Raw genomic sequence first — 23,888 nt, forward strand, 5'->3', positions numbered from 1 at the left:
GATTTTATACATTACAATTAAGAGCAGCATGCATATAAGTAAAAATATAACCTTTGGGGTACAATATATTTAAAAATAATCCCGAATCATATTAAATTCAAACAACAAAATTTCAATAATCACTGTCTATTTTAACCTGTAAGTAAAGTCCTTGTTGCCGCATTTTAAGTGTACTTCATTGACAGCAAGTGTCAGAGTGTCCTGATCTTCCAGGAGCTCTTGCAGCTCTTGTAGCTTGTCCTTCAGCAGTGCCTCCTGATCGCCCAAGCACCAAAGGAGGCTGACATGGAAGGAGGCAGGATCGTAGAACTGCTGCAACCGGTAGTCGAGCATCACCTGGTCGATGGGTTGCAGGATGGCAGTCATCTTCTCCACAAAAGCAGGATCCAGAGGGGCGGCGATGAAGGTCCTGGTCCGCTCCTCGTTTGTGTAAATCCTTAGGCCTTGCAATGTGGCGGTGAATCTAAAGGGATATTCCGTTAACATTTTGAATAATCCTCTCCTGGTTCAAGGACTTACCCCACGGAGCTGCTAAGAGCTGTTTGCAAGGATCGTGAGAACTCATCGATCTGATGGTATTGGAGGACCACCGTTCGACTCAAACTGAGATGCAGTGAATCATTAGCCTGCAGTTCCAGGTGGGGCTCCAAATGGGCAATGGCTTCTGCTTGGAACTCCTCCAGCTGATCGGCACAGGCTGCTGCCGGCACATAGACGTAGGTGGCCCAGTTTCCCCGCTCGTGCTTGAAGCTTCGGATGCGACCGCCATGTAAAGCGGGATCATCCACCACATCCTCGACGAACTCCTCCGGCTTGGGTTTCTTGGGGCCCAGTAGGGCGGCAGCTGTGGGCAGGGCCGGTCTTCAGCGGTTTAAATGTAGAAGTCTACAGGCATTGGGGGAAACCACATTACCTTTTGAGGCTGCTCAATGTTGGAGTTTGATTGTTTTCTGATGACTCTTCATCTTCAGAGGCGGAGGAGCTGCTCCCACCATAGTCCACCAGCGCCATGTTATTAATTAATAATTTGTTTTTATTTAATTGAGAAAAGAAATTCACAAACAGCTAAGAATTCGCCGGGTTTTATTTACATTTATCGATTAAACCGAAAGTGATGGAAGTTTGGCTTTTTTATCAGATGATTAAAAAAAAATCTTTTTAAACCAGGGACTGAAAATGACCGTTATTAAAAAATGAAATTCTAGAAAAAAGTTGGTTTTTCACTGTTTTTAAATTAAAATAAGCTTGTAAAACCAAATTATCATGAACAATAACATTTTTGTTTATACAAATCTGAAATAAGCGTGACTCGGTCATTCGTTTTTTTAAATCAGTGTTTTCTTTATAAAAATATGTTTTAATAGTTAAAATTTAGAAAAAGGATATTTAAAAATATCCTTTCCTATCCATTCGATTTTTGAAATCAGTGTTTTCTTTATAAAAATATGTTTTAATAGTTAAAATTTAGGAAAAGAAAAAAATATCCTTTCCCATTTTTGCTTGGTTTTTTTTAGTTCGATAGCTGAATATTTAGTTTCAGGTAAACCCCATTCATTTTTAAACATTTATTATAATTATAATCTCGTGTTTACTTGTTTTAAGGAAGTCTACAAAATGCACTAATTGGTCTACTATGAACTGGTTTTTCCTTCGCCAGCTTTTTCCAGCTTTGACTGTTCCCACTGGTAGTGGTAGGCCCGTCCCAGTTGGATGAGCTGCGTCACGCTCACGAAGAGATTCACTGCAAACAGGCTGTAGTTCTTCGGTGTGATGACTAGGGAGTAGCGCGTCCAAATCAAGTTCGTTCCGCCAAGAGATAGACATGCGTTGGGTGAAATCGTGTCCGCAGGACGCGTCAAATCCCCAATTCCAGCAACAACGAGGCCCTGTAGTGGAAAATTGAATGGGTACAGAGATTAGGGGATCAGGCTGATAATAAAGGGTAAGTCCCCTGATTTGACTGCAAATCTCTATGGCATGTTGCCCAAGCTCTCTCCCAGAAACAACAAATATTATGAAATATTCCATGAGCCACAAAACCGCACAATCATTTAGTTATCAGAATCTCGCGCGTGTATTATTATATATATTAATTTATCGCGAGCTTGAACAGGTTGCCGAGAAATAAACAAATAATAATAAAACTCGAGATTCTCCCACAGATTTGTTTATCAGCTGGGCGATAATAGAAATTGGCAAGGACCAAGGGTTCCGAGTTATGTAAAGGGTTTCCAAACTTACCCATTTAACGATGGGACCCCAAAAGAATATGGTCTTGGGACCTAGAGGAAAAAGTCCGATAAAATAAGTTTTAAACCCAAGAAGTCAGTAATATCACCTGCTGGATGCATCCACAAGGGTCGCAACTTGGCAGGCACAAACTTGTCACAGGTATTGATAAGTCTATTATACGCCCTGGAATGAAGACCCTTTCCGGCGGAAGCCGCCGCAGTGGCAGGAGGAGTTGGGGGTTCGGCAGACATCCCGACCGGAGGACAGTGCCTTAATACTGAAACGTCCAACCGAACAGAGATCCAAAGAGAAACTGATGTGGTTTCGCAGATCGAGAGCAATATTGCTATAACCTACCTCTATTAATTTGTATATAGTATTGGATGATTGATTAGAAGCGTTAGAACAACACTCGATCCGGGTTCCGATAAAGTTCCTCTCGTCTAGGTGGGAAGTGGAGTGCCTATTGAAATCTGGAGGCACAACAGCTCCTAACAAGCGTCCATCTACAACTGAGCTTTTGCGAGAAGTCCGGGGTCCACAGACATATGTTTATGTTTCTCCAGTATTATTAGCGTAGAGCTCTTGTTATCACCAGCATTATCAACCACTAGTGGACGATGCTAGCCCCTATCCGCAGTTCATATTAGCCATAAAATAACTGTAAAACTATACTTATAAAAGTTATTAGTAATATTCGCTAATTGATATTGACCTAGGTGGGAAATTTGCGAAGTGGTTTTTTATTGGTTTTTAATTAATTTGTGTTTGTGGGACTAATTGTGTAAAGCTGATCGTGGAACCAGTGTGCAAATAGGTTTAGTGCACATGGCGTATACGTGATACTAAGACTTGCTATAATAAACTTTGAGGGATTAAAGGAATTACTATAAGATACACGTATTTAGGTTAGTCAAATTGAATTATTTTCGCATTAAAAGAACAAAATCTTTTTTGTTTACTTACGTTACAGCAGAACCTAATTAGCATATTGTAGATTATACAAACTTGACCTGTTAATTCATTATGATTTTTGTTTTTTTGCAATTTTGTAGGTAAACCCAAGCCAAGAATTAAAACATGTAAGTTTATCTACTGTCTACAGTCTTACAATATATTGGTTTATTTGTTGACAATCACAAACTGTCCAATAATTTTCGTATTCATAAAACTATACGCAAAGCCTCCACAGTTACAACTTAAGTAATACGAATCACGTCGATAAGGCGATGGACCATAAATAATAATGGTTAACAGATTGTAAAACGCAGATGCCCGATCTGCGAACACAGCTCCTTCTTAATCCTTTCGATTACGTTGTGCATTGTGGGATTTGTTTGTATGTACATAACACATTTCGATTAAAGTCTATATTGAGGGGGACAGCACCGGTATTCGATTCGATATGCGTTTAGTTCTGCGCCGCCGGCAGCTCCAGCTCCTTCGGCTTCTCCTGACTTTGGTGGTAGTTGTAGGCCCGGGCCAACTGCACCACCTGCGTGATGCCCACGAAGAGATTCACGGCGAACAGGCTGTAGTTCTTGGGTATGATCACCAGCGAGTAGCGGGACCAGATGATGCCCGTGGCGGCCAGGGCGGCGCATCCGGAAACGGAGATGGAGTCGGCCGGACGGGCCAGGTCACTCAAACCGGCGGCAACAAGGCCCTGAAAGAAGAAGAAATATTTTTAGAAGGTTTCAAGAAAAGTATCTTTCCATGTTTGTTATGATCCGAAATATCCAATAATATAATTTTGGTTAAAAAGATAAATTCTTTAAAATTTTAATGTTATTTATATAACAACCTAAAGAACTTTGTTGAACAAAATACTGTATTCTGCTCTGAGCCAAAATTCATAAAAATATTGTTATAAAATCACGTCAAGTTTGATTCATATTTAACCACTCTATAAAACAAGCGTCTCCAAAAATGTTGGAGTCAACGTGTTTAATACATATTATGTATGCAGCCTGTATAACGAACTTTTGTTTCTGGACATCTCGTACAATCAAAAAATAACACATCTATATATCATATATATATATATATCGTATCAAACTAAACATAAACATAAACAAATGAATTAATATAGCCAAGATGACTGCTTAAGTAAGAAATTCTTCAAGGATTGGAACTACAATTGGTATTTGAAAAGGTATATTAGGCGGGATTCCGGAACCCCACTTTATAGGGTTCCATAATTCAAAGAAGCAATCGCAATTGGCTCACAAACACAACAGCAGTTCACTTATCAAGCGCAGGTTGCTCGGAATAATCAAAATAATTTCATTTAATGGCACCTGCGCACAGATTTGTCTACCGTCTACCGCCGTTGTTTCGGATTTATAGCGAACGTATGTGTGCGATAATGAAAATCAGCGAAGGTCGTGCGTTGTCCGAGTTATGTAATCCCATCCGTCTGGTTTTTACCAACTCAACTTACCCATTTGAAGACGGGTGCCCAGAAGAATACAGTTTTGGGACCTGGAAATGATATGGGTGTTACAAGATACACATATGGAGAGTTACACAGATCGTTCGACCTACCAGCTGGATGCATCCACAGTGGGCGCAGCTTGGCGGGCACAAGTTTGTCGGCGGCGCCAATCATCCCATTGTACAGCTTGGAGTGCAGACCCTTTCCCGTTGAGGGGGCGGCCGTCGGGGGTGGTGGGGGAACGGGCGGCGGGGGCTGAACGGCGGCGGATGACATTTTGTTGTTTGTGCGAATAGAAAATACCACGGGTCGAGGTGATGACAAATTATGCGTCCAAACTCGCTGGCTGTCTGGGGCTGGCTGGCAATCACAAAATAAAATCAACTATGAAACGAAACGCTAAACAACAAAAGCCAAAAGCTTTGAGAGAGAGAGAGTAAGAGAGGAAGCGCACCCACACACTAACAAACTCAAACAGCTGAGAGGGTTATTTACTAACGTGTTTAATAAATGGCACGTTAGGAAACACCTATACCTTTACATTTGTAAATGCAACCCGCTCTTGACTTTCTAAAAAATTGCTAAAGTCATTTATCTACATTTTTTAAACTTAATCGGAACAGGTTTTTGCCCAGGTGGGCAGGAAGTTCATCAGCTGCCTCAAAACATCCTTGACCTTGAAGAGCGTGTGCCAATTTCCGCAGCGCAGCAAAATGTTTGCGGAAGTCTCAATTAAATGCAGCACAACCAATACAAGCGCAGAATATCTATAAATAGCATAAACATGCAAGTTTTTTTAGGAGTCACGCGATCTTAGAGATGATCGATTATTCACGCATGTGGTGATCCAAAAGTGCTTAACATTTATAAACAATTAAAAACTACTCTTTCTATAAGTTAAATTGCATTTTAAAAATTCATCTTTAACACAAGGAAACTAACAAATATATTTAAAATCATTACTTCTTCAACAGCTGACGCACGAAAAACTGTTTGGTTGCTTCTATCGTCGCTATTTTTAGTGTTGGTAAACGTAGAATTGTGTATATTCAAAATGTATATACAAAATTATACAAGTTAAGAAATTTTATATATTAGCAACTTTTAAGAAGTGTATTACTTCTAGTAAAGGCTATCAGTTCATAAAATAACATTTTTAAAAATAATTTTAGCACGGCTGGAAAGAATTCTAAAAACACATGTAGATAAAATGTAAGCACCATGTAAAAAATATAAGTAGTTCAAGAAACATCCAACAGGGGGACTTCTTTCTTTTCCAATTATCTAAAATTTAATAAAAAACGTTTGGATGTGAATTAATAAAAATATTTATTACCATGCTTACAGGATATTTTCGAATTATTAAATCGACCATTGTATGACCCAACTAAAACTAGTTATTTAAAGTATGATTTTCTATTGCACTCACCTTGAGATACAAAGATTTGATGCCTTGCAGATGAGTCATTACCATTAACACGCCCAACCCAACTCCTCCTGTTGCAATCGCATTTGTGTGGGTGATCTGATTGTTTATAAATATTTACTGGATCTGTTTCCATGCGAGAACTGTTTTTTTAGCTGCCCTACAAAAGGTAGGCGGCAATTGCGCATTAATAAGAAACGTGCTCAAGTGACGCACTAGCTCAAATAAATGCTAATTAACACAGCTACTCGGCCGACGACACCTCGAATGCCAGGCGTTGAAACGCGAAACGACTAGACACACTTGTGCTTATAGATTTCCGCTTAACTTATCTGCCTGGAAACAAAACCCATGAGTGGCCTTTTGCTTTTTATCGTTTTCATGTTAGAAATGTATACATATGTAATTTCAATTACAAATCAGAAGCGTACATATTTAAATAATTCCATATAAATCAAATAGTTCTACATCGTTTTTGAAAATTTGTTTTCTGTTTCATTCCTGTGTGTTGTATATATTTTGAATGATCTATAGCAGAGTCGCTCCAATCGGATTAGTCCTTGCATTGCACAGCCACACACAAGTGTGTGTATGTCTGGAGTTTGTAATTTTGATAACACAGAATTGAGAGAAGCTAAAACGGATGACGGTTGCAGCTGATTCGCCGTTGTTGTGTATCCGCCGGAGTTCAAATTCTCCTATCCTCATTTCTAAAAAGAACCCGGCTGTCTAATTGCTGCGGTGTGGTGGACAAATTATAATGCTATTATTATGTGAATTGGTTGGCGGCTCTTCGGGTTTTCATACACAAGGGATTGTGTACGGTGTAAACGCCAAATTATGTGTGTTGCACGTGTTTGGATTCCACATAACTGCTACTTCCGCTGCTTCCGGATTGGATCGTTAAAAGTTGAATGAGTTCATTGGTAATTTATCGGCATTCGGGTCGAAGTTGTATTGTGTGCCGTCGGAGCTAGGTGCCATGTTAGTCTGTTCGCCCTGCAAAGACTCAAATATGTTTAAAAACATGCCTCTTAGCAAGGCAAACTAGTAGCTCACCTCATCCGTAAAGTATTGATCGATGATTTCATAAGCTAATTTGTAAATTTCAACGTTCTCGTGGCTCTGCAGGCGCTCGATCTTGGCCAGACCCTCGCATTCCTCAATCAAGTTGGCCACTGCCTCCACGTGTGAATCGGCCACTTTGAGCATATTGTTCAGACCATCAAGAACAACCTGTGAGGAGGAAACAAGGGTTAATAAATGAATTCAGAAGTAACCAATTAGGCACTAGATTTGTAAGCACTCGCCCCTACTTACATTGATAACTTGCGTATCCTGGCACGAAAGGAGGTCACAGAATGGCGGAATGACGCCCTCCTTGATCAGGGTGAAGACCTGTTCCCGGTTACCACTGATGGTCAAATTGCTGATGGCCCAGGCGGCCTCCTTCTGTGTCTGGAACTCGCCCTTGCTCAGGTTCTCGATGATTTTCGGCAGGAGACCCACGTTAATGACGGCCTGCACCTGCGACTGATTGCCAGCGGTGATGTTCGAAAGGAACCAGACCGCCTCCTTGCGGATCTTCTCCTTGGGATGGGAGAGCAGGGCCGGGAAGTAGGAGAGCGCGTCGTAGTTGAGCACAACCTGTGTCTGCTCATCCGATCCGGTCACAATATTGCCCACAGCACGCAGCGCAGCGGTCTGCACCTTGACCTCGTTGTTGCCGAGCAGCGGTATCAGCTTAGGCACCACCCCGCTCTCGATGACCATCTGGATTTGCTCATTGCCGCCGTCAGTCAGATAGCTAATGGCCCAGACCGTGTCCACGAGGATGTTTGTGTCGGTGTGATGGATAAGCACATTGAGTGCGGGCAGGATCTCGTGGATGGTGGCTGCCGGTGGCGGCGGATCCTTGTTGCGGCACAAATTCACAATCACCCAGGTCACATTGCGCAAGAATGAGATGGGGATGTCGGGCTTAATGAAGGACAGCAGTGGCTGCACCACACCGTGCTTGATGACAAAGTCGCGCAGCAAGGGACCATCGCCGATGATGTTGCCCAAGGCCCAGACGGCTTGTTCGCAGACGTTGGGAGCGGGCGAGTTGAGAAGTTGAAGGAAGAGCGGCACGGCACCGGCGGCAACAACCTGCAGACAATATCATTATGTTAAGGCAAAGAAAAGGCTGAAAGCAGAGACTAAACCCACCTGGTTGGTCTGGTCTGAGGTGCCGGAGGCAATGTTGGTCAGGGCCCAGGCGGCCTCGAACTGGAGCATTGTGTGATTGTGTTGTTTGAGGCACTCCACCAGGATGGGCAGAATGTCGCTTGCGATCAGATCGTTGATGGGTGGATTCTTGTCCGAAGAGAGCAGCTTGCGGGCAGCCTGGACGGCGGCCAGCTGCTGTTCTGGCTTGGTGGCATCGGCGGCTGCCTGGGCCAGCTTCTTCAGATTGATGGACGTGGGCACCTGCTCGTCCTCGTCTGTGTTCGAGTCCAGATTGGGAACATTACGCCGCTTAAGGATGGTCTCCTCGCGCTTGTTCTTCCGCAGCTCCACGGTGACTTCGTTTCGGCGACGACGCATTTCCTGAGAAATCGGACATTCCATTTTGTTACTCTTTTTCTTGTACATTGCTTATGAACTGGCATATAAACAAGAGTTATTTTTAATACTTATTTTACAAGGCCTACTCGATTACGTAGTTTGTGCTCTAGGTTCACAGAGAATACAACTATCAGTAAAGATAAAATTCCCAGTGGGATGTTACAAATAAAAAAACAGAAAATAACTCTTATTTAAGGCCCGTTTCTTTGGATAACTTACATCCTGGTCTTTGCCTTTGTTTTTGAAGTTTTGTAAACGATTCTGCTCCAAAGACGTCATTTTCTGTCCGTTTCTCGTATTCTTCTCTTAGCCGCTTCGACGAGGGGCCGCAACTGCGTTTGGCTGGTTAAAAATGCGTATGCTAAAATCAATTATGTGCGGAGATGGCGACGTACGCCTCCTGGGAATTTCGATTCGACAATTAACAATTTGTTTCAATTGCACACCAGCAGCAGCAGCCAAGGGGAAAATTTAATCGCACGCACACCAATGCGCACGAAAGAAAAAATAACGTACAATCGACCAACACAGTTGCAGCACAGCACGATGGCGCAGGCGATGAAAAAAGAAATGGCGAAAAAATACACGGAAATTAGCATCGCCATTGGCGAAATTCGTCTTCTTGTAGATCTCCTGGGTCGGGTACTTACGTTAGCAGCTCGAAAATCGCGTTTCTCCCACGACACTGACACTTTCTACGCCCTTAAAAAGTGATCAATTTCTTTCCTTTTTTTATAAAAATTGCAATTCGTGACAGCGACGTGCGTGAAGTTGGCTGCGCTGCGGAAATCGGGACTGCCCACTTCTAGGCAGGGTCGATTACGCGACTATCGTCAGAGCTGACCTTTCTGCGGTCTACCTTTTTTGGAGGTCACTGAAAAATACGATTTTTAAAAAATATATTTGTATGAAATTAGAAAACCGTTTGTGAACTTTGGATATTCAAGCTGACGTGAAAGCAATGGTTCCCTAGATGAAAACTTCTTTCTGTTGAATTTTGTCTGTCTAATAAAAAACAGCGGTGGGCAGCTTCCGATTTAACGGGCATAAAATAATATTACCACTGTACTGTGTGCCGAATGCTAATGTATAATTATTAGTTGAATTTGATTTTGAAGTATATAGGTCCTGATATAAACAAAATCGTTGTAGACATGAATTTGCATGAAATAATGAGGAAACCCGAATATTTATAGCGTCTAGAAATTACTTTTCTTAAAGTTCTGACAGTTTTATTTTTTGAAAATTTTACAAACAGCTGATAAAAGGTCAACTTTTAGCATTGGGAATACCCGTAATATTGTATTTAGTTTTCTAAAGCTGAGTCATCTCTAAGAAACTATCGATATCTTAGGCTATTGCGAACTATTGTTACTATCGGAGGGCCCATCACTATTATTGAAACCCTTCCTCCAGGCGTGCAAAAAAATAACATTAAAACCCCAAAAGCAAGGGTTTTACCGATTTTTAGCGCTATTTCAGCAGCATGCAAGGACACTAGGGCGAGCCACGCCCGGCGAGAGTGCAATGACGGAGAACACGGAGAAAGCGGCGAGCGTGGAGCCGCCGCAACTGGCGGAGTCTCAGTCAAATCCTCCAGAGCAGGAGCCACTTGCTCGGACCGAGGTTCCGCCAATCAAGGTAAAGAGCGAGCGACCGGACGCGGAGGTGGAGGCCAAACTCCGGGCCCTGAATGCCAAGATCAAGGCGGATGCACTGGCCCAGCAGCGGAGAAGCAACAGCAAGGAGCAGGGAGACGAAACGGATGGCAGTGACAGCTCTTCCTCGACGGAAAACAAGAAGGACATTAAGCCGGTAAAGACCTCCAACGAGATCCTCGCCGAGCTCTTTGGGGTGTTCAACGCTGCTCCTCCGGAGGAACTGCTAGACGATAAGAATCTGCTCAAGAAAAAAAAGAAGGTCAAGAAGGAGAAGAAGGACAAAAAAGCCAAAAAGAAGAAGTCAACTAAGTCGGATGGCGAGTGCAGCGACTCTGAGGGGGAGGGAAAGCACAAGCATAAGCGCAAGAAGCACAAGCACAAACACAAAGATGGCAAAATCAAAGATAGGGACAAAGGCAAGGAGACGGCTACGGCGCCACCAGCTCCACCTGAGAAGGAGACAAAAAAGTCTGAAAGCAGGAAAAGAAGCGCGGCAGAGACTGTTAGCCAAGCGGAGTTTCATCCCGTCAAGCGGGAGCGGCATGAAAGGGAGCGTGAAAGGGAGCGTGAAAAGGAGCGTGAAAAGGAACGCGAAAGGGAGCGTGAGAAGGAACGCGAAAGGGAGCGTGAAAAGGAACGTGCCCGCTCCCACAATAGCTTCTACAACGGCCACCGGGAAGCGGAACGCTCGAAAGGATCTGAAGCTACCAGGACCAAGTCACGACAGGCAAACGACTTGTCCGATGTGTCGCTGTCGGACGAGGAGTCCTACCTCCGCGAAAAGGCGTCCAATGGTCGTCGACGGCCGCACAACAGCTTCTACGATGGCAAGGAAGAACCAAAACTGTCACCCAAAAGGTCACCCAAGCGGAACACCCGTGAATCAAACTCCAGAAGGAATCGAAGGTCCAGATCTCGCTCTCGTGATCTCGGAATCGATAAGAACCGCTTGCTCGAGATTGCGCGAAAGAACGCCATTAGCATGTTTAAGCGAGGCACCCTACCCGGCGTGGCTAACATGACGCCAGAGATTAAAGACAAGGTGCTGGTCAAGATGCGCTACGGCGGACGCACTGTTCAGGATCTGACTGACTTCTGCAAGAAGATCTCGAACGGCGACGGACTGTCCGATCTGAGTTCCGAAGAGGATTCCGATGTGGACAAGAATGGCAATGCAAAAGCCTTTCATCATCCCTTTCAGCTGAAAGAGCGGGAGCCAATTGTGATGCACATACGGAACTCGACGGCACTGGTTCCCGCGCCGTCCCGGCTCGACGACCAAACGAAAGCCATAACCATGCAGTTTCCAGTTTCCTCGGGTCAGACGCATCGCAATAATGAGGTCTGGGTGCCGGTGGAACGCAAGGATGCCCTGGTGCAGCTGCCCTCCCTGCCGCCGGCCAAACAGGCTACCAATATGTTCAAGGAAACGCCGAAGAACGTATTTGCCAAGACGATGCCTTCGCAGGAGCAGCAGCAACCCGCCTTTAAGTCGGTGGGAGGAGCATCTCTAGTCCCACCAGCAGCTGCAACACCGTCTCTCAATGTTCCTCAACCCGTCCCGCCGCCCATATCAAAAGAGCCTGTTCCTCCAACCCCTGCTACTCCATTTGTACCCGAGGTGCCCATCCCCTCGACTACACCAGCGACGCCGACTCCAAGTGCTTCCATCTTTCCGGATGTGACTCCGCCCTCCATGGACGTCTCCAGCATAATCACCCAGCGTCTTAGTGCCATTCGCCGCCTGCAGGTATGGTCAACTCTAAACCAAAAGAGATTTTAATTGGAACGTATTCTTCAAGCTAATTTTGTGTGCTTCCATGCAGGACAATCCGGCCGACTCTGAAGCTCTGAAAATGATGTACCATGCGCAACGCAACATGTCGTCGTGGGCAAACTCAAAGCACCTGCCCGGACAGTTCACGGGGAGCACAGGTGCTCAAGTGATGAAGGCCCATGAGCTGAGCAGCGGTCCGCAGCTGTGGGTGCGGAAGGACCAATTGACCTCTACCAAGCCGGTAACTGGTGGCATGGGCATGGCACTGCTGCAGAAGATGGGCTGGAAGCCGGGCGAAGGACTGGGCAGATGTAAAACCGGATCCCTGCAACCCCTTCTACTGGACGTGAAGCTAGACAAGCGTGGGCTGGTGTCGCGTGAGGACCTAAAGCCGCCGCCAACGCGTCAGTCAGCTGTCCAGCGAAGAAATAAAAATACATCCGGCCCTGTCGGAGGTTGTGGCCCTCCTGGAACGGGTGCAGGTGCGGGAGCGCCACTGGTCACCCAGGACAAACATCCCGTGTGTGTGCTCAACGAACTGACCTCAAAGAACAAGTGGACGCCGCCGCAGTACAAGCTGCGCCAGGATATCGGCCCCGCGCACAACCGCTCCTTCCTTTTCTCGGTCGAGATCAACGGACTGACTTATACGCCGGAAAGAGGATGCAACAACAAGAAGGAGGCTAAGCTAAACGCCGCCACGTTATGTTTGAGAGCTTTAGGCATCCTTCCGCCTAGTTAGTGGTTGAACTAGGACTAGGCGAATTTATAGATAGTAAATAATATAGGAACCCGAAAGTGTATATATAGGTAGCCATAACTCTAAGATTTAGTATAAAGTGTTGAACGTTTGCAGAATGCCTAATATATTTATAACTGTGCGTAAGAAAAATCGGATCTTTGAGCCAATTTGTCGATCCTTGCAGAGAACAGTAGAGAATAAATTTATAACTTAACAAAAAGTACTCCATTTTCGTAGCTTATACAGAAACCTCTATTTAAAGCACTAGTGCAGTCCGTTTTTTTTTTTATTTCGTTTACCAGTATTTTCAAAATTGTTTCAATTTATTTATTTATTTATTTTTTCCTATCCAATTAACTTTATTTATAGTCTGCTTTAGTTTTTCACAGTGTTCTCCCAGTATACCGTATTTTAAACCTTCTGCGAGCGAGAGAGTAGGAGTAGGGAGAGAGCGAGCTTTTGTCAACAGTGGGCCACATAACAGTGGGGCATGGGGAGTTCGATAAACCGTGTGATTGGAGCCCGATTCGCCCCACTGTGTCACCATGGGCTTGCAGTTTTCGCACGCGAGCTTTGATTACTTTCTTGCGAACGGGGCTTTTGCGCAAGTACACAAACAAAGCCAGCTGTTCAGTTCGGGGGGCCAAACAGTGGGGCGTGTGTGCGTTTGTGGGACCATTAAATCTCTCGGCGCTGCAAGTTCCCAAAGATTGCTCCTCGACGAAGGTCAGTTCACGCGGAAGCTCGAACTTCGTCGGATGGCGAGTACGGATTATTCTCGGACTGGCTAGGCGCAGCAGGAGGGGTTATAAAAGGAGGAACAAGGAGCGAGGAGCAGAGGTCGTCACCCGGATACAGACAAAACTTTTCCGAGTGCCCCAGTCGCCAGTCCCGTGTAGTCTGTAGTAGCACCCATACCCAGCATCCATCCAATCCCGAAAAACGTGCAAAAATATTTGTTGTGAAAATATCCACTCCACCGTAACACGCACAGATGCTTTCGAGCCACCGCGATTTGGGATGTGGCTCCGTGGATTTGGCTGCGGTTTTCAAATCGGCACAAGCAAACTATCGGCCATGGCATGTATGTAACCCATAAAGTTGCATAATTACAGCACATGAATATGGCTGGCGAACCGAATTTGGGCGTTGCAGTTGCACATTGCCATTGCTGATGCACTGCCGCATTTTCGCTGGCCACTTTGTTTGCGGCTGCCGCCATGGAAACGTGTCGCACCTGTGCGATTTCCATGTTTGTGTGCGACTTCGAGAATGGCAGCAACAACAGCCACTTCCTGGACCTCCATCATCCCGAGATGGTCCAAATCCGCCAGCAGTTCGTCAACTGGAATCTGAAGGTGAGTGTGCTGGGAAAAATCTGGTATTAAGTCGGGATGTCCTTTATATCCAAATCCAATTTATTGTGAAATTATCATATAACAAATAACAAGATCTAAAAAAAATCAAGTCGAGATTTCCTTTAAATATCTACATTGCTGGGGAAGTATCTTATCATATGTCATGTTCTGAAAATATGAAAAGCATCATACCATCATAATATGATATGATCTTATCATTGGACTTTTTTTTTTACTGTGTGGTGGAGTGATTGTTGCTTTGTGGTTACCTCTCTTTGAAAATTGCAACTTTTCGCAAGTGAAAGTTTGTGTGTGGGCAACGTTTTGGCATTAAATTGCGCATAGGTTTTGCAAAACAAAGCTGGGAAAGGCACTCGGGGTTAAATTATGCACATGTTGGCAATTCTTGTGTTAGACCTAAAGCTTTTGGGAAATAGTCAATCTAAAGTTTTCCTGAAAACTGAAATATCTCTTTGTTTCATTAAGGAGCAACAGTTCTTTTCTATCACTTTAGTAAATACTTTATAAATTAATTAGGATATAGTGCCATATACCTTTACCACTGCCCGATTGATATCGTAAGCAATCCAATGGGTTTCCAGTAAGTAAGCGCCTTCTGGAAAAGGTAGAACCTTCGTAACTCGATAGTTAACAGAGTCAATGGAAACCTTATCCACAATAAGATCATGCTAGTGTTAAATAAGTTATTAAAACATAATAATTCCAATTAAGAAATACTCACATTAAAGGGGCAGCTGTGGTTAATATTCGAGAAGGGTTTAAAGAACTCCAAAAAGTAACTAACTATTGGGTTCGACCTTGTATCATTCAAGAATCTACAGGCATCCACGGTGACATTAAACATGAAAGGCCTGTAGCCGCTGAATCGTTTGTAGAGTATACCCCTAAACTAAATAGTAGAAAGGTATACGAATAAATGGTTTTTGTTTCTAATACTTATCCCTTCGCATACCTTTACTTTCGTAATTGGAGTTTTGAATAAATTTACCTTTAGCGATACATATTTGTAGCTTCGATTTACCGACTTTAAATAGCAATACTCAAAATCTTCAAACTTTTTATTAAGTACATGTTGAGTAACCACCTTTATAGCCATATAAAGAAATACCAAAAAATATATTATTTGGTTGTTTAAATGTTTACTCATCTTACACTAATGGAGAAACAACGAGAACTGTATAAAGTTTTTTTTAATTGTAGTACAATAGAAACCTCAACAAAAAATAACATATTTGCAATGACCAATCCAATTATTTTCCGCTTTTGGTAGCTTAATTTTTAATACAATTATGGATTATCATTCATCGAGTTTTGCAAATGACTGACACAAATGTTTCCGATTAGAATTCTCTCTAAAGCGAAATACTCTATTAACTCGTAAGCGTCTATAAAGGGAAGCTTAAAACTAAACACCAATATTTTCAGATCTCTCCCAATGATGGGCTGCCCCAAAAGATCTGCAGCGACTGCTTCACCAAATTCTGCTCGATAAACGCATTTCGAGTGGCCTGCCAGGAGGCGCAGTTGAAGTTGTCCAATATCTACGACAAGATCGATGCCAGCAGCTTGGAGGAGGAGCACCAAGGGGACTTGGACCAGGCGGAGGAGCATCGGGGAACAGAAACAACCAAGCCAACAACGACGGTTTCAGCCGAAACACAACCAAACACTGCCAGTGAAACCATAGAGATTTTTGTGGATGCCGTAGACCTCGATGAGGACGCCGAGGAGCATCCACATCCATCTGGGGAGTCTGCTCCTCCGGAACTGACCATTAGATACACCTGCAAGTTCTGCCTGTTGCCTCAGGAGAGCTATCAGCTGCAGCAGCTTCTGCTGGAGCACATCAACACCAGCCACGATCCGGAGCAGCCGTACAATTGTCCGGAGTGCGAGGCCCGCTTCCAGGATGCCGCCTCTAGAACTGTGCACCTGAAGAGCAGCCACGTGGAGAAACAACATGCCTGCGGGGTTTGCGGCAAGAAGTACGGCGATCGGCACAATCTGCGCCACCACGTGGAGAAGTACCACTCGGAGACGGACTTCGAGTGCGCGCTGTGCGAGAAGCGATTCTACACCCGCAAGAGCCTCAACTACCACATGAAGTGGCACAATCCGGACCGCCAGTTCAAGTGTCGCCACGGTGGCTGCGAGCGACTCTTTATCAGCCAGCGCCACCTCATGTGCCACGAGGCCACCCACTCGGGCACCAGCGCCAGGAAGAGCGAGCACTGCGGCTTCTGCGGAAAGAGTAAGAATAACATAAATATCACCTGAGAAAATTAAGGATTCCTTTGAAAAAATAGATATGTTAATTACAAGTTCCTTATAAGAACTATATGACATGGTAGACATGGATATATAATAAGATCAAAATGATAATATCGATTATATAAAATTGATATGTTCAAATAATATCAAAATGACATGTTTAAAATACCAATTTGATTAAAAGATCAATTTGATAGGATATTTATATCATTTGACATATAATTTATGTTTAAATGTGTTTAAATATACATATTATCAATTTTAAATATCGAAATATCAGTTTGGTAAGGACAATATGTTCGAAATATTAAATTCATATGTACAAAACATCGTATATATTATACATCTATTATTATGATTAACCTTAGTACCATATATTATTAGCATTAACTTATTATTTTATCCCACCAGCTTTTATACACCTGAAGACCCTTCGCTGGCACATTTACAGACAGCACGGCGGAGAGAAGCCCTACAAGTGTGCCAACTGCACGGAGGGTAAGTGAAGATGGGACTGCTGGAGGATCCTCCGGCTCGGGGACACCTACACAGGATCTTCCGCACCTTGTATATCAGGGGTATTGGAAGATCAATCGACTATCAAACTATTCACGAACATGAGCATTAACCATATATCAATCTGTCGCATCATATATCAACATTCTCACATCCAACAAGCGCTTTAAGACCATAGAAACTGAGCCAAGCCGCCTCATATAGTGTGTGTTAGTCAAGCCTGAAGCAACGGTAAACATAATGGCTAACCCAGCTCTTTTTGTACACCTTCTTAGCCATCGCATGCGATTAACAAACGTCAAATGTTTTGTACTTTGATTTCCACTTAGCCACTTGATTAGCGTTTTAACCCATCAAACCATCAAACCAACCAACCAATGCATAACCAACTCCATCCACCGTTCGAAATCCTGGAGAGCAGCATGCCAGCAATTACTATAAGAGTTGTCCTGAAATTGGAAAAAAAGAAAATATTGGATTAGTTATTAGTTAAAATAAAAAAAACACTCTTTTTGTAAAGAAGTTATGGTTCCAATTTCAGGACGATACTTTTTCCGAGTGCATACATATGTTACTACTTCATGACACCCTACGACTAGCCACCCTTTAACCCTTTACCGATCACTATTAAACCTATATCTCCTCGATTCCATAGTTTTCGCATCCTACGCGGAGAAGCGAATCCACATGCTGGAGCGGCACAGGGAGAATCTAACTGCCATCGAGCGGAGCGAGTGCATGTTGTGTCGCCAGCCCTTTACCAGCGAACAGGATCTGATCCAGCACATGTCCGTGGAGCATCTGCAACGTCCCGGGGCTCCGGTGATCGCCAACAACAAGCGGGTGCTGCAGCAGAAGCGGGAACGACAGTACTCCGGACTCTTCCAGTGTGGCAGCTGCACGCAGCGATTCAACATGAAGTCGGCGCTGGAGCGGCACGCTGCCGTACACTCGGAAAAAGATCGACCCCATGCCTGTCCCCACTGCTCCAAGAGGTTCAAGCGCGCCCAGGACATGAAGTGGCACATCAAGACCCATGAAAAGGAGAAGCCCAATGTGTGCGATGTCTGTGGAAAGGCCTTTGCACTCAAGTATGTGCTCACCCAGCATAGATTGAGTCATGAGGGTAAGCTGATAATATCATCACGTCAAAACTTGTCTCCCAATTTTCAAAAACTAACCTAAAAATTTGGAGTACTAACACTTTTTTTTAAATTTTTGCGTACCTAATTATTTTTATAATACTAATGCAGATTTTGAAATATCTCATAATAATCTCCCATCTTTTTCAGTCTTGGAAAAAAACTTCAAGTGCAACGTTTGCGGTCGAGCCTATCTGTTTGAGAAGTCATTGCGGCTGCATCAGCGTGTTCATACTGGCAAAACCTACTATAAATGCGATCTCTGTCAAGAGAGATTCGTCACGCACATTAAGCTCAAAAGTATTTATCTATAACGATTCGAAAGCCACTTCTATTAAGATCAAAATCACTTCCAGCTCACATGCAAAAGACACACGCCGCCTCTCAGCCGCACTCTGCGGACCACCCTCTGGATGATCTGATCAACATTGTGATTTCCTAACCAAGTGGAACAGCAAAGATTTCTGTTATAGCCAAGCACAAGCACGGAAACCGTATTGGGAGCGTAAGCGTAGCTCACTGATCTCAAGCCTACATAGACCATACCCTCCATCCAATTACTAGACCATATGCGCACTGCGATCTGTAATGTGCTTAGAGCTTTACTTAGAATACTCCGTAGGCGAATTTTACTATATATCCCATATATCTCTGCCCATTTCTTCTTGAGCCCCATATCTCTTTCTATCTCTGATTCATATTAATCTCACAGAACGCCTCTAACAATCGAACACTCCAAGCAAACATATATCCACTTGACCATTTAGCGATAAGCAATAAGCAATGAGAACAAAAAAGGTGTTATACGAGCAATTTAAGCTTCACGGCAAACTTGTAATGCTCAAGAAATGCATTTATTTCCAGATGAAACCGAGAAGTATTTACAATAATTACCGAAAACGTATAAGAATATTTAAAATATCAATATACTATGGATTTTAATAAATGTAGTAGCAGATATATTTACCAAATTCATGTTCCAAATAAACATTCATTTGACCAAAGCTTAAAGTGTCGTTATATTTTAAATAAATAGGTAGGTAATACTACAAGTCCCAATTTTATTTGGATTTTCAATAATTTGTTATATTTTGAATCCCGTTTTGAATTAATAACGGATTTACTTTAAAGGTAGAACAGTACTAGCTAGAAAATAGCTAGAAATTGCCCGCGAAGTGACCGCCCACATGCGATAGCTGTGACTCGTGACAGCGTCTGGTATCGGTGACCAGTTTCACCTGCGGCCGACAGTTGCCCATCTCTAGGAACACGTCAGTTTTTAGTTTATAATATTTATAAGCGAAAAGTTCAGTGCCCAGCGGCCGCGAATCCAAGTTAGCAGTGGCGGCGACGTCCACAAGGACAACCAGCAAGATCCTTATCAGTCAGAAAACTTACCAAACCCAACTGACCAATTCAGAAAAAGCCGAATAAAAAACGCAGACGGCGCTGCAAGTTGACCAAAAACGGAGTCAAATCCATAATAGCCAAGCCGGAAGAGGGGGCGGGGTGCTCCCGTAGAGATTAGCAGCTGCCACGCCAAGCAGATCTGACGTGCGTGTCGATAGAGATTCGACTCCAAATCACGCCCACATTCGGGTTTTGTGCGGCCATCCAAGTACACGTAGCCCATAAACATGGCCTTGCCATTGAGCGACCTACTCATGATCGGCGGCGGCGAGAAGAAACTGGCCGCCTGCCTGCTGATTCTCCTCATGGAGCTCTTCTTGGAAGGTAAGTGCACACAGCTGTAGTCCCTTATCTCTGAAGACTGGCTAACAACACGTCATTGCTTTTCGCACAGGCGCCGAGTCGTCGGCCAGTCCGGCGGACATTGAGAACCATCTGGAGCTGGGAAAGGAATTCCTGGCCCGCGGTCAGCTGTCGGATGCACTGACGCACTACCATGCGGCTGTTGGTAATTATATATGCCCAAAAAACTTGGTATAGCCTTGAGAGCGAAAGTTCTATGTTAAAATTCTGCAGCTATAAAGGTCAGTCGTGAATTACCATAGCAGCTGCTGTTATTTTGGTTGAATTTTTAAGTGTTACTCAAAGTAGTCATCAAATGTTGCCATGGCTAGCGTTATAACCTTTTAGTTTTAATATTTTCTGCATATTTAACTTCTTTTCCCCAAGAAATAGAAGAATTTTATTTATTTTACTATCGGTTTACCTTTTTAAAGCAAATATCAAGGTCTACAAGATAGTTATGACCATATAAGAATCGAAGTAGATGAACAAACTTTAATCAAATATTATTATTAATGTGGTTTATGAAGTGCAGAATGACCTCTTTATTTCTGCCAGCCGTTGGCTAGATTGTTATAACTTCAAGGATACTCCAAGGATATGCCCAACCGTTCTTTTCTCTTACCTTTAATTTAACACATATCTCCTCCACAGAGGGTGATGCCAACAACTACCTGACGCTTTTCAAGCGTGGTACCGTCTACTTGGCGCTGGGCAAAACCCGCTTTGCCGTCCAGGACTTCAGCAGGGTCCTGGAGTTGAAGCCAGACTTTACGGCCGCCCGCATCCAGCGGGGTGTGGTGTACATGAAGAGCGGAGAGTATGAACAAGCGATCGTGGACTTCGAGCAAGTGCTCCAGGAGGAGCCCAACAACGGTCTGGTGCTGGAGCACTACTCCCGCCTGACCCCCGCCCAGGAGCAATGGTCTCTCGTGAAGCAGCTGATTCTGCATAACGACCACCAAAACGCCATTGGCATGATCACACAGTTGCTGGAGATCTCTCCGTGGGCGGTGCCCTTCCGACAGGCTCGCTCAGATGCCTACATTGCCGTCAACGATCCATTGTCCGCCATTGCAGACCTGCGACAGGTAAACCGACTCACCCAGGACAGTACTGAGGGTCACTACAACATCGCGCAGCTGCTGTACACTATTGGCCATGCCACCAATGCCCTGAAGGAGATCCGCGAGTGCCTGAAGTTCGATCCGGAGCACAAGCTCTGCTTCCCCTTCTACAAGAAACTCCGCAAGGTGGAGAAGCAGCTGGTGAACGCAGAGCAGGCACGCGAGGAGAAGCAGTTTGCCGACTGTATATCTGCCGGAGAGGCGGTGCTGCGGCACGAACCAGTGGAGACGATGATCCGGTACGAGGGTCATAAGGTGCTCTGCAATTGCTACACGGGCGACGAACAGTTTGGCAAAGCCTTGCAGCAGTGCAAGGAGGCCCTGGATATTATGAAGGACGCCCAGGTTTACTGTGATCGGGCTGAGGCGCTGCTGGGCACCGAGATGTTCGACGATGCCATACACTCCTACCAAGCGGCACTCGACCTGGAGGAGAGCAACACCCGCGCGAAAGAGGGCATCCAGCGGGCCAAGAAGCTGCAGAAGCAGTCAGAGCGCAGGGACTACTATAAGATATTAGGCGTTAAGCGCAGCGCCACCAAACAGGAGATCGTCAAGGCGTACAGGAAGGCGGCGCAAAAGTGGCATCCGGACAACTTCCGGGACGAGGAGAAGAAGGTGGCCGAGAAGAAGTTCATCGATATCGCCGCCGCCAAGGAGGTGCTGACCGATCCCGAGAAACGCCGGCAGTTTGACAACGGCGAGGATCCCCTGGATCCTGAGGCCGCTCAGCGCGGCGGCGGCGGCGGCTTCCACGGCGAACATCCGTTCGGCCACTTCCAGCACGGGTCGCCGTTCCAGTTCAAGTTCCACTTCAATTAGTCAGCCATCGCCGCCAGCAGCCATTTGCTTTGTGATGTCCTAGCCGCGATCCCCCCCGATATCCTTCGACGATTTTACACTGTTTGTTTTGTTCATTTAAATGGCGTGTAAATAGTAGCATAAAGCATAGAAATCCCCTGATCCGTTGTCAGAGAGTACCACACACACAAATCGCAACAAAACACTGAGCACTTACATTTAATTAGTTTATTTAATACAATACAATAATTATAATGTAGTACATTTTTCTAATTATGTATAAAAAGAAACCATATGCGAAAACAAGCAATTAAAGACTTGGCAATTTGAACTGAATATTTGTGTACTTCTGAACTTGTCTGGGAATTTAAAATAGTCTTAAGGTGCAAAGTCTTGATGGAAAGTCCTCCATTGAAGTCCAGGGGTCCAAATGCATGTATTAACCGAGACCAAATTTGGAAGGCAATCGCAGTAACATGTTATTAAGCCTTCCTAAGAGTTGGGTGTCATGGCCACATAGATCATGGTGGCCAGCATCACTGTCACTACCAGTATAAAGTAGAACTTGAGATTATATTTCTGATCCAGCGATACGAGCAAGGCACGGAACTGCGACATGGGTGACACCTGGTCGTGCTGTCTCACCAGAGGTTTCCTGCTCTGAGGCCTGGCCAACGGCGAGGAGCGTCTGGTTGCGAAATGACTGCTCCGGATCGGGGCTGCCTCCGCCTCGGACTCGCTCTCGGTTTCCATGGGTTCGCCTGCATTGTCTGGCTGATCGTAGAACTGATTCAGTTGCGGATAGAGAGTGTTCACCGCGGTGGTAGGCTGGAGCAGGCGACCACGGGCTAAGTTGTTTCCACCGGCCGCCACACTCGAACGCTGGCGTACCGGAGCTGGTGCTGGACCGCCAAAAGGCCTGGCGGAGCCGCTGAAAGTGTTTCTTGGCGAAACGGGCGAGAGGGACGGGTTGAATCCCGATGCCTCCTGGTAGCTGGTGGAGTTAAGATTAGATTGGGTCAGCAGGGGTCGCGAGAAACCCAAATCTGTGCGTCTGTAGGTCGAGGGTTCGATGCGTGGCTCATAGGTAGGCAGTGTGTGAAGCGGAGCGGCTGTCACTTGTGGTCTCTCGTAGGTGTAGCTGCTTGGTATGTCCTCTTGTTCGTACAGCGGCTGGTCCACCTCGCGGGTGTACGAAGTGGTCAGAACTCCGGACTTGGTCAGTGAGACAGAGCGCCTGTTCTTTTGGTCCTGTTGGTATCTGCCTCCAGGTGAATCCACCACGTAGAAGTCATCGTCCTCCGACTGGGAACCCACATCTGAGACAGTGGTCGTGGTCTGTACCGACCTCCCAGAGATCGAGGTGTTGTCCAGCCCGTAGGCGATGGTGCGACGACCCTGCTCGCTGATCTTGCTTCCGTTGTTGCGGGCTGCACTTCTTCCGGCCGAACGACGCACTGGCTCTGAAGTGGGCGTCGAAACCTGGCTGCCGTGCACGGTCTCACGTCTGGGTGTTGCTTTCTTACTTGCAGATTTGCCTTTGTTCAGTGGAGTCCCAGAGATTGTGGCCTTGAGCCGGCGAATGATCACACTACGGGTGCTGTCCGTCACGGGGACGCCCGGCAGGCCGAGCTGCAGGCACTTGGCCAGCAGCTCCTTGTTGCTCAACGAGTCCAGTAAAGCGGTGTCGGACATCTTTTTTAAATTCAATCACGTACAGAGCAGCGTAATGTGGTGAAACTCAAAACAAAAATAGCTATGTCGTCACTGATTGTTGCTATTGCTGTTAGCGATGGCGCGGACGCGATTGTCAATATTCCGTGTCTATCGATAGTTGTATCGATACTTTCAATCAGTGTTGTAACATTATACAAAAAACTAATATATAATTGAACTTTCAATATAAAATAGTTCGTTTCTTATATGTATAACAAAATAGACTTTGAAAATGTTGTAAAACACTTGCACAAGTTAAATACATTTTTATTTATTGCATTTAACTATACTGGAATACC

At 44.9% G+C, this 23,888-nt stretch overlaps 9 protein-coding genes and 1 long non-coding RNA gene across 11 annotated transcripts; 4 read left to right on the top strand and 6 right to left on the bottom strand.

Moving 5' to 3' along the window:
• Positions 1–35: 35 nt before the first annotated feature.
• Positions 36–1,031, bottom strand: LOC108014710 (U6 snRNA phosphodiesterase 1). 2 transcript variants are annotated; one of them, XM_017080877.4, is made up of 3 exons: positions 914–1,031; positions 520–861; positions 36–463 (listed from the first exon to the last, which is right to left on the bottom strand). In XM_017080877.4, exons 1-3 carry the CDS (start codon positions 1,009–1,011, stop codon positions 127–129), a joined length of 777 nt encoding a protein of 258 aa, XP_016936366.3. In that variant the 5' UTR covers positions 1,012–1,031; the 3' UTR covers positions 36–126. The 2 variants fall into 2 exon arrangements, with proteins under 2 accessions (XP_016936366.3, XP_016936367.3); XM_017080878.4 differs by lacking the exon at positions 36–463 and having other exon boundaries at positions 634–844; positions 914–1,016.
• A 519-nt stretch (positions 1,032–1,550) lies between these two features.
• LOC108017480 (mitochondrial pyruvate carrier 2) lies at positions 1,551–2,768 on the bottom strand. The gene is made up of 4 exons (XM_036818388.3): positions 2,590–2,768; positions 2,339–2,509; positions 2,242–2,282; positions 1,551–1,886 (listed from the first exon to the last, which is right to left on the bottom strand). The coding sequence occupies exons 2-4, from the start codon at positions 2,481–2,483 to the stop codon at positions 1,632–1,634; spliced, it is 441 nt and encodes a 146-aa protein (XP_036674283.3). The 5' UTR covers positions 2,484–2,509; positions 2,590–2,768; the 3' UTR covers positions 1,551–1,631.
• LOC136117024 (uncharacterized) lies at positions 1,808–3,536 on the top strand. The gene is made up of 2 exons (XR_010654198.2): positions 1,808–1,942; positions 3,288–3,536. It is a non-coding gene; the product is annotated as an uncharacterized lncRNA (long non-coding RNA).
• LOC108017482 (mitochondrial pyruvate carrier 2) lies at positions 3,320–5,029 on the bottom strand. The gene is made up of 3 exons (XM_017084527.4): positions 4,780–5,029; positions 4,676–4,716; positions 3,320–3,898 (listed from the first exon to the last, which is right to left on the bottom strand). The coding sequence occupies exons 1-3, from the start codon at positions 4,943–4,945 to the stop codon at positions 3,644–3,646; spliced, it is 462 nt and encodes a 153-aa protein (XP_016940016.3). The 5' UTR covers positions 4,946–5,029; the 3' UTR covers positions 3,320–3,643.
• A 1,422-nt stretch (positions 5,030–6,451) lies between these two features.
• Kap-alpha3 (karyopherin alpha3) lies at positions 6,452–9,514 on the bottom strand. The gene is made up of 6 exons (XM_017084519.4): positions 9,356–9,514; positions 8,925–9,105; positions 8,307–8,687; positions 7,416–8,246; positions 7,155–7,331; positions 6,452–7,094 (listed from the first exon to the last, which is right to left on the bottom strand). The coding sequence occupies exons 2-6, from the start codon at positions 8,982–8,984 to the stop codon at positions 6,999–7,001; spliced, it is 1,545 nt and encodes a 514-aa protein (XP_016940008.1). The 5' UTR covers positions 8,985–9,105; positions 9,356–9,514; the 3' UTR covers positions 6,452–6,998.
• Positions 9,515–10,083: 569 nt separating this feature from the next.
• Son (Son RNA binding protein) lies at positions 10,084–13,108 on the top strand. The gene is made up of 2 exons (XM_017080058.4): positions 10,084–12,116; positions 12,193–13,108. The coding sequence occupies exons 1-2, from the start codon at positions 10,233–10,235 to the stop codon at positions 12,883–12,885; spliced, it is 2,577 nt and encodes an 858-aa protein (XP_016935547.4). The 5' UTR covers positions 10,084–10,232; the 3' UTR covers positions 12,886–13,108.
• A 685-nt stretch (positions 13,109–13,793) lies between these two features.
• On the top strand, positions 13,794–19,197 carry LOC108017453 (zinc finger protein 883). The gene is made up of 6 exons (XM_036818394.3): positions 13,794–14,243; positions 15,690–16,515; positions 16,947–17,033; positions 17,707–18,177; positions 18,344–18,493; positions 18,550–19,197. The coding sequence occupies exons 1-6, from the start codon at positions 14,106–14,108 to the stop codon at positions 18,633–18,635; spliced, it is 1,758 nt and encodes a 585-aa protein (XP_036674289.3). The 5' UTR covers positions 13,794–14,105; the 3' UTR covers positions 18,636–19,197.
• On the bottom strand, positions 14,293–15,360 carry LOC108014040 (uncharacterized). The gene is made up of 3 exons (XM_070996572.1): positions 15,223–15,360; positions 14,986–15,153; positions 14,293–14,932 (listed from the first exon to the last, which is right to left on the bottom strand). Exons 1-3 carry the CDS (start codon positions 15,358–15,360, stop codon positions 14,777–14,779), a joined length of 462 nt encoding a protein of 153 aa, XP_070852673.1. The 3' UTR covers positions 14,293–14,776.
• A 253-nt stretch (positions 19,198–19,450) lies between the features above and the next one.
• On the top strand, positions 19,451–22,209 carry P58IPK (dnaJ homolog subfamily C member P58IPK). Its single transcript, XM_017084488.4, has 3 exons — positions 19,451–19,927; positions 19,998–20,111; positions 20,600–22,209. Exons 1-3 carry the CDS (start codon positions 19,831–19,833, stop codon positions 21,892–21,894), a joined length of 1,506 nt encoding a protein of 501 aa, XP_016939977.4. The 5' UTR covers positions 19,451–19,830; the 3' UTR covers positions 21,895–22,209.
• Positions 22,087–23,660, bottom strand: bocks (bocksbeutel). The gene has a single exon (XM_036818498.3). It carries the CDS (start codon positions 23,566–23,568, stop codon positions 22,366–22,368), a length of 1,203 nt encoding a protein of 400 aa, XP_036674393.3. The 5' UTR covers positions 23,569–23,660; the 3' UTR covers positions 22,087–22,365.
• Between the last annotated feature and the right edge of the window lie 228 nt (positions 23,661–23,888).

Source organism: Drosophila suzukii, chromosome 3 (genome assembly GCF_043229965.1).
Source record: "Drosophila suzukii chromosome 3, CBGP_Dsuzu_IsoJpt1.0, whole genome shotgun sequence".
Lineage (NCBI taxonomy): Eukaryota > Metazoa > Arthropoda > Insecta > Diptera > Drosophilidae > Drosophila > Drosophila suzukii.

Bases quoted from the DNA above. Each gene is read 5' to 3' on its own strand.
- LOC108014710 (XM_017080877.4), bottom strand. From the start codon at position 1,011: ATGGCGCTGGTGGACTATGGTGGGAGCAGCTCCTCCGCCTCTGAAGAT. The intron at 862-913 runs GTAATGTGGTTT...AAACCGCTGAAG, and splicing joins ACATTGAGCAGCCTCAAAAG to ACCGGCCCTGCCCACAGCTG. The intron at 464-519 runs GTAAGTCCTTGA...ATATCCCTTTAG, and splicing joins GCTCTTAGCAGCTCCGTGGG to ATTCACCGCCACATTGCAAG.
- LOC108017480 (XM_036818388.3), bottom strand. From the start codon at position 2,483: ATGTCTGCCGAACCCCCAACTCCTCCTGCCACTGCGGCGGCTTCCGCC. The intron at 2,283-2,338 runs GTGATATTACTG...TTTTTCCTCTAG, and splicing joins CTTGTGGATGCATCCAGCAG to GTCCCAAGACCATATTCTTT. The intron at 1,887-2,241 runs GTAAGTTTGGAA...TTTCCACTACAG, and splicing joins GGGGTCCCATCGTTAAATGG to GGCCTCGTTGTTGCTGGAAT.
- LOC108017482 (XM_017084527.4), bottom strand. From the start codon at position 4,945: ATGTCATCCGCCGCCGTTCAGCCCCCGCCGCCCGTTCCCCCACCACCC. The intron at 4,717-4,779 runs GTAGGTCGAACG...TATCATTTCCAG, and splicing joins ACTGTGGATGCATCCAGCTG to GTCCCAAAACTGTATTCTTC. The intron at 3,899-4,675 runs GTAAGTTGAGTT...TTCTTCTTTCAG, and splicing joins GGGCACCCGTCTTCAAATGG to GGCCTTGTTGCCGCCGGTTT.
- Kap-alpha3 (XM_017084519.4), bottom strand. From the start codon at position 8,984: ATGACGTCTTTGGAGCAGAATCGTTTACAAAACTTCAAAAACAAAGGC. The intron at 8,247-8,306 runs GTGGGTTTAGTC...TATTGTCTGCAG, and splicing joins CCTCAGACCAGACCAACCAG to GTTGTTGCCGCCGGTGCCGT. The intron at 7,332-7,415 runs GTAAGTAGGGGC...TCCTCCTCACAG, and splicing joins AGGATACGCAAGTTATCAAT to GTTGTTCTTGATGGTCTGAA.
- Son (XM_017080058.4), top strand. From the start codon at position 10,233: ATGACGGAGAACACGGAGAAAGCGGCGAGCGTGGAGCCGCCGCAACTG. The intron at 12,117-12,192 runs GTATGGTCAACT...GCTTCCATGCAG, and splicing joins GTGCCATTCGCCGCCTGCAG to GACAATCCGGCCGACTCTGA.
- LOC108017453 (XM_036818394.3), top strand. From the start codon at position 14,106: ATGGAAACGTGTCGCACCTGTGCGATTTCCATGTTTGTGTGCGACTTC. The intron at 16,516-16,946 runs GTAAGAATAACA...TTATCCCACCAG, and splicing joins CTGCGGCTTCTGCGGAAAGA to CTTTTATACACCTGAAGACC. The intron at 18,494-18,549 runs GTATTTATCTAT...AATCACTTCCAG, and splicing joins CACGCACATTAAGCTCAAAA to CTCACATGCAAAAGACACAC.
- LOC108014040 (XM_070996572.1), bottom strand. From the start codon at position 15,360: ATGGCTATAAAGGTGGTTACTCAACATGTACTTAATAAAAAGTTTGAA. The intron at 15,154-15,222 runs GTAAAGGTATGC...TCTACTATTTAG, and splicing joins TCAAAACTCCAATTACGAAA to TTTAGGGGTATACTCTACAA. The intron at 14,933-14,985 runs GTGAGTATTTCT...ATTTAACACTAG, and splicing joins ACCACAGCTGCCCCTTTAAT to CATGATCTTATTGTGGATAA.
- P58IPK (XM_017084488.4), top strand. From the start codon at position 19,831: ATGGCCTTGCCATTGAGCGACCTACTCATGATCGGCGGCGGCGAGAAG. The intron at 19,928-19,997 runs GTAAGTGCACAC...CTTTTCGCACAG, and splicing joins CATGGAGCTCTTCTTGGAAG to GCGCCGAGTCGTCGGCCAGT. The intron at 20,112-20,599 runs GTAATTATATAT...TCTCCTCCACAG, and splicing joins GCACTACCATGCGGCTGTTG to AGGGTGATGCCAACAACTAC.
- bocks (XM_036818498.3), bottom strand. From the start codon at position 23,568: ATGTCCGACACCGCTTTACTGGACTCGTTGAGCAACAAGGAGCTGCTG.